Source organism: Berghia stephanieae, unplaced genomic scaffold (assembly GCF_034508935.2).
Source record: "Berghia stephanieae isolate SIO BIC M18660-M18661 unplaced genomic scaffold, UCSD_Bste_1.3 scaffold2230, whole genome shotgun sequence".
NCBI classification, from domain to species: domain Eukaryota; kingdom Metazoa; phylum Mollusca; class Gastropoda; order Nudibranchia; family Aeolidiidae; genus Berghia; species Berghia stephanieae.
Window position 1 is genome coordinate 1 of NW_027623325.1, and position 7,110 is coordinate 7,110.

At 39.5% G+C, this 7,110-nt stretch overlaps 1 protein-coding gene across 1 annotated transcript; it reads left to right on the top strand.

Moving 5' to 3' along the window:
* The first annotated feature begins 9 nt into the window (after nucleotides 1-9).
* On the top strand, nucleotides 10-4,018 carry LOC144961344 (mitochondrial coenzyme A diphosphatase NUDT8-like). The gene is made up of 3 exons (XM_078894576.1): nucleotides 10-137; nucleotides 811-943; nucleotides 1,759-4,018. The coding sequence occupies exons 1-3, from the start codon at nucleotides 88-90 to the stop codon at nucleotides 2,080-2,082; spliced, it is 507 nt and encodes a 168-aa protein (XP_078750702.1). The 5' UTR covers nucleotides 10-87; the 3' UTR covers nucleotides 2,083-4,018.
* Nucleotides 4,019-7,110: the final 3,092 nt, after the last annotated feature.

Genomic DNA, 7,110 nt, shown 5'->3' on the forward strand with positions numbered 1-7,110 from the left:
ACGGAAAAAATCAACCCCCTGAAACCTGATCATGGCGTGGCGTCTGTGTTGGTTCCTCTGTGTACAGTGGATGGAGAACCGTCCATCATGATGACAGTCAGATCAAGGAAGTTACCCAAGTATAGAGGACAAATTAGGTAAAAAAAAAGTTGTATATATTTTTTCATGAAATACAGAACCGAACTGGGGATCCGGATAGACCAGTTGATAGAGTACTCGCTAGGCTAAGAAATGATCCCAAATCAAATTTTCCAAATTGAACTTTTAGATAGTGCAATATCCACTAAACGTCCTCAAAGCGCTTTACAAAGGGTCCCTGACCAACAACAACACGTAACATACAGAACGAGACATGGCGCATGTTCGGCGATATTAAAAATATTTTTTCTGACATATACAACGCTGTTAACGGCCAGGTACTCGTGTAACACCTGAGTACGGTGAGAGAACGTGAGTTAAGAGCATTTTCCAAGGACTCAACTATGCGCCGAGCGAGGCTCGAACCCAGGACCTTTCGATCCGAAAGCGAGTGTCATGCCACAAGACCGCATAACCGTCCCAGGTGCAGTCAAGAATTGTTCTGAACTCCTTGTCCACCCAGCAGTGATCGGGTAGCTGGTTCTGTTAGATCTGGCGGAACTTACTTTACAACAGACTAGCGTCTTATCCAAAAGGTAGTTAACAATTCCTATTGTCCGTTTCACGCTACAGAAACCGGTATAAACTCCGACTCCGTGGGCCAAGTGGCTTTGGAGGACTACCTTAATTACACCTCATGAAACTAATTCATATTTTTGAATCAACCTTCAGTTTTCCAGGTGGAAACGTAGATGCCTCGGATCCTAGTCTAGAGTTCACAGCCCTGAGGGAGACACATGAGGAAGTAGGACTCGAACCATCAGCATTTGACATTTGGGGCCAGATGAATCCTATTCCTGCAGCTGTAAGTTTAAACTAATACACTAGAACATCATAGAGTGTAATATTATGATTTTTAAAAATTAACCTTCAACGCCACTTACTGGTCAAATTGACCTGCCCCCGCCTATATATTTGATACATTCTTAAAACTCCAAATATGTTTCCCTCGACTCTCAAGATAAAAATTTTAAAGACTGAGCTTTTATATAGAGCAATATCCACTAAACATGCTCAAAGCGGTTTACAGGGGGTCTTTAGCCAACAGAAATGCTTAACATGTAGAACGAGACATTAACGCCTGTTAATCGATTTTACAATTTTTCGGACAGAGACAACGCTGTTAACGGCCATGTACCCAGTGTACACCTGAATACGGTGAGAGAAGGTGAATAGAAGAAAATAATTGTGCACCGCTCAGAGCGGTGCTCTAACTCATGACCGATCCAGAGGCGAGCGTCATACCACAAGATCACATAGCAGCACATTTAGCCCCTATTACTCACTTAGTGGTTGTGCATTGCCACTGACTCCTGGGTCATCTGAGTCATCTCTCGAGTTATACCTATAGCAGAACAATAACCGTTGAGGATGAATACATTGAATACAGTTCCATTTGCTCAGAGGTAGTCTTAGCTTCGTACCCGAAAGGTACCTAGTTCGACCACCCGATGCTGCTGCTGCATTGAGCAAATCGCCTCGCCCTAGTTCAATTTGTGGCGCTTTGTATTGTAGTTGACGCCTGGGTTATTCCAGTCTTTCCTTGGAATAGGCCCCAGAGACAAATTTCCTCTATGTGGTGAATAAAGGGAATTTTATTTATTTCTTTTCTTATTTCAGCGAGACGGCCGAGGAAAGCTTGTATACCCAATTCTTGCAAGAACTGGTGAGGTGGATGTCTCCAAGCTGGGGCTTAGCGACGAGGAAGTAGAAGAGATATTCACAGTCAGCATCAAACATCTGTGCCGTCCGGAAAGCAGTGGGGTCACACGGTTTCGCCCCGTAAAGAACAACAACGGCCTTCCTAGCTACACCCTCCCTGTCTACGTATCCGCTCCTCATCGCGTATGGGGCCTGACATCTATTATAATACACATGACGTTGAATCTTTTGGTACCGGATGTGTACACATTCAAGGTGCGTCATACACCGGATGTGTGTTGATGGCGTTTTGAGGGCTTTGTGGACAGGTATAAGAAAAAAAGATAATATGGGGTTATATTGGCCATCAGTGGTTACTTGGGAGGGGGGGGGGGGTGGTACTTGGGCCAACAGGACTTACTTGGGCCACCAGTGGTTACTTGGACTACCAGAAGTTACTTGGGCCACTTTTATTTATTTATTTTCAAAAACTTATAATGAGTGAAGGCATTACTAAATATTGCTGGATTTTGAATAATAAAACGTCTTTGGTTGTACCGTAGAATGGGGTGACTAAGACCAGCGATCAATTGTCCCCCCCCCCCCCCCGGCCCCGTAAAGAACAACGGTTTTCCCAGCTACACCCTCCCTGTCTATGTATCCACTCCCATCGCGTATGGGGCCTGACGTCTATTATAATACACATGACGTTGAATCTTTTGGTACCGGATGTGTACACATTCAAAGTGCGTCATACACCGATGTGTGTTGATGGCGTTTTGGGGCTTTGTGGACAGTTTTTTTTTTTAAAAACATAATATGGGGTTAATTGGGTCTCTCTGGGGTGTTATTGGCCATCCGGGGTTATTTGGTGGTAGTGAGGGGGGGGGGGTACTTGGGCCACCAGGGATTACTTCGGCCACCAGTGGTTACTTGGGCTACCAGGCGTTACTTGGGCCACTTTTATCTATATATTTTCAAACACTTATAATGAGTTAAGACTCGACATTACTAAATATTGCTGGATTTTGAATAATACAATGTTCTTGGTAGTACCGTAGAATGGGGTGACTAAGACCAGACACCAATTGTGTGCCCCCCCCCCCCCCAACACCGTAAAGAACAACGGTCTTCCTAGCTACACTCTCCATGTCTACGTATCCACTCCTCATCGCGTATTGGGCCTGACGTCTATTATAATACACATGACGTTGAATCTGTTAGTACCGGATGTTTACACATTCAAGGTGCGTCATAAACCGGATGTGACTTGATGGCGTTTTGGGGCTTCGTGGATATTTTAAAAAAAATTATAATTTGGATTACTCGGGCCACCAGGGGTTACTCGGGCCATCAGAGAGTTTACTTGGGTCACCAGGGGTAAATATTAATATTTTTCAAGAATTAGTGGCCCTAGTAACTCGTGGTGGCCCAAGTAACTCCTGATATTCCCTGGTGGCCCAAATAACTCCTGGTGGCCCAAGTATCCCCCGGTGGCCCAAGTAACTCCTGATGTCCCAAGTAACTCCTGATGGCCCAAGTATCCCCTGGTGGCCAAATAACCCCATTTGACAGTACGTAAAAATGTGACCCATCGACTCAATCCAGTTGTATGTAAGGATCATTCAGATGCTAAAAATAGCATTTATGTTTACAGTCGAAAATATCCCACTTGGATAGAGTTCACTACAAGGGGAATAATCATTTTTTCTTATGCCTTTAAAAATTTTAGTAGTGTTATTTCCCTTGATTTATGAAACCCCATTTACGGCTAAATCTGACACATTTACTGCAGGCCTGGATAGGCGGCAATGCATTGAACCAAAGATAATAATATATTCAACTACTTCATTTTCGTGCACAATTGAAATTCATAAATTTCTCTTTAATCCAAGTTGATTGTGGTATCAAAGCTGTGATATTGCAATAGATTTTGTCTCTTAGGGGGCAGCGTGGCTCAGCGGTACGGTCTTTTGTAACCGAAAGGTACCGTGTTCGATTTTTTTTCCGTTTATTTATTTATTTATTTATTTATTTATTTATTTATTTATTTATTTATTTATTTATTATATTAATAAATCTTTCAGGAAATGTCTGAAGACTGAGTTGTTCCGTGACGGTTATTTTTTTATGAAATAGATGTTGCTTAGATTTTGTTTTTGTATTCATGCTTATTATGTTGTGTCGTGATTTTTTAAAATTATGTAAAGCGCCGCAGAGCAAGATTAACGTGGATATTTAGGCGCTATATAAATTCATTATTTACTATTTACTATTTACTATATATATATATATATATATATATATATATATATATATATATATATATATATATATATATATATATAATTGCTTTTGGTATTTTCCTCCGGTTAATTATTCATTTTATCTGCATTGATTGGAAATTCTATGTCAATGTATATTTCATATTGGCAATTGCAGAAAATAAACCTTTGAAAAATGTAAATGTCCGCCATATTACCCACACTCATTGTTTAATGTTTTATGTCATAAAAGTAGTTTGTATAAAATAAAATAAATATGGCTCAATACAAGTCTTTAACTTCATGCCAAATGATAACATTGATAATATCCTAGATCCATACTTGTATATTCTATAATTAGAGATAAACTTGTGCTTTATACAGCGTAATATCCACTAAACGTGCTCAAAGCGCTTTACAAAGGGTCCCTGACCAACACCAACACGTAACATGTAGAACGAGACATGACGATAATACCATTTCTTTCTGACAGAGACGATGCTTTTAACGGCCAGGTACTCATTTTATATCTGAGTACGGTGAGAGAATATGAGTAAAGTGTCTTTTCCAAGGACTCGACTATGCGCCGAGCAAGACTCGAACCCAGGACCTTCCGATCCGAAAACGAGTGTCATACCACTAGATCAGATAGCACCAAACTGTATCACATAAACCAGCTCCCCTCGTCTATTTTATCCCCAGAATTTTAGGGCTTTATTTAAATCAAAGTTCAACTCACATAATTCGCCTGTGAAGATTTTGCTGTAATTTGTATAACTTTTAAAATCAAATCATTTGGAAAAAGATACTCTCCACACTGAGGCTTTTAATCTACTAGCAGTTTATTTGAATGAAAGAAAACCATTTTATACATTATATCTCGGCTATGTAGTCTAGTGGTATGATACTCGCTTTCGGATCGGAAGGTCCTGGGTTCAAGCCTCGCGCTCGGCGCATATTTGAGTCTCTGGAAAAGGCTGTTTACTCACATTCTCTCACCTTACTCGGGTGTAAAATGAGTACATCGCCCTTAAAAGCGTTGTCTCTATCCGAAAAAAAAAAATATCGCCTAACAGGAGTCATCATGTCTCATCCTATATGTTAATCGTTGCTCTTGGCCAGGGACCCCTTGAAAAGCGCTTTTAGCGCGTTTAGTGGATATTGCTCTATATAAAAACTCAAGATGTAGCCTACAAGTCGCTACAAGGTCATTCATTATTCTTTAATTCAATTTAATTTAAAGAATGTTCTCATCCACACAAGTATTCAAATTAAATAAAACTCATTTCACTCTTTTCTCTTATTCTATTTATTTAAGTTTGAAATGAATGGGATAAGTACGAGATAATTAACATTCCTTGAGCTATGGCTGTCTGTGTATGTGTGTGTGTGTTTAGTTTTTGACTTTCGACCACCGACTTTCTACGCATGGGCAATAAAGGTATGTAGACGGGGAGAGATTAGTTGACTGGATGTATACAACATACCAATATGTACCAATCCACGGGGAATAAGTCTAAGTATTGTGTACATGGTTTGTTTGGGGAGGATAAAATGAATGGAAAACAAACAAATGAAAATAAGTGAATTTTGAAACGCGGTGACTTTTAATCGGCCAACTGCCGTACCCTGGAAAAACACGTATTTAAACATGTGGCCAGAAACTCGTCCTTAAAAAACGATCGCTTTAAAAAAAAAAGAAACAAAACAAACAAAAAAAACAACAAAAAAACAAATACAAAACGAACAACAAAACAAAAACAAAACAAAAGCAAAACTCCCAAACCTGGGACTTTGCAAAGTTTTCATTAAAGACCAAGATTTGAGAGTTTTTGTCAAGATCAGGGTCATTTAAATCGACCGATATTTGAAGGACGAGTTTTCTGGTCCAAAGTTTAAATTCATGTTTTTTTGTCCAGAGTGCGGCAGTGAAATTGGTTACACGTAGGTCTCATCCGAAAGCGACTGTCATACCACTAGACCTCATAGCCGCACACTGACGACTAGCCGTACGTTTATGCAGGTCTAGTATCCGAACCCTCTTATAGGCCTAGTTTAACATTGTTGTAATGGACAATATTTTTCATCATTTTTTTCTTTTTTTTTTTAGCTTTCCATTACAACAATGAGCCCATAAGGAATTGGGTTCTCAGACCTGGAAATAAGTGCACGTCGTCTTACGGTATTTTCTTGGCAAAGATTTAGAGTGAAATTATGGACAAAGTCCCACATGTCCTTTCAAAAAGCATTCAAATTTTAATGATTGTTATGATTTGACAACAATGACTTGTTGCGAAATATTTTTAATGTATATATATATATTTTTTTTAATTCAACAAGTAGAATCTGATTATTTTTCATTTGATGGGCTATGCGGCTATGTGGTCTAGTGGTATGAAACTCGGAAGGTCCTGAGTTCGATCCATGCTCGACGCATAGTTGAGTCCTTGGAAAAGGCTCTTTACTCACATTCACTCATCATACTCAAGTGTAAAATGAGTACCTGGCCGTTAACTGCGTTGTCTCTGTCCAAAAAGTGCTGTAATATCACCTAACAGACATCACGCATGCTCCGTCTTACACGTTAAATGTTGCTGTTAGCCAAGGACCTGCTTATAAACCGCTTTGAGCCCGTTTAGTTGATATTGCTCTATATAAAAGCTCATTAAAAAAAAAATTCAAGTCTGATAACCTATATATCGATATGAGCTCACTGTTGTGATGGAAATACTCTCAAGCCAACGCAAAATAGTGTCCATTCTTCTTCAAGTACCAAGTCTGTGCCAGACATCGGTGATCATGGTACGCCATTCATCTCTCTGATCAGATAACCTCAAAAAACTAATATTACTCTTCTCTTTCTTTGTCACCCAGCTGTTCAAACTATTCAAATATGTTTTTATTGGTCTACCTTTACTCTTTTTACCTTCTATTTTTCCTGTGAGAGCAAGGTGTTCAATAGATTTATGTCGATTTAGATGCCCTAAAAATTGCATATGTCTTTTTCTTATTGTACGAATTAGTAACTTTTTAGAGAGCAGAGATGATTTACAAGGAAAAGAAACTA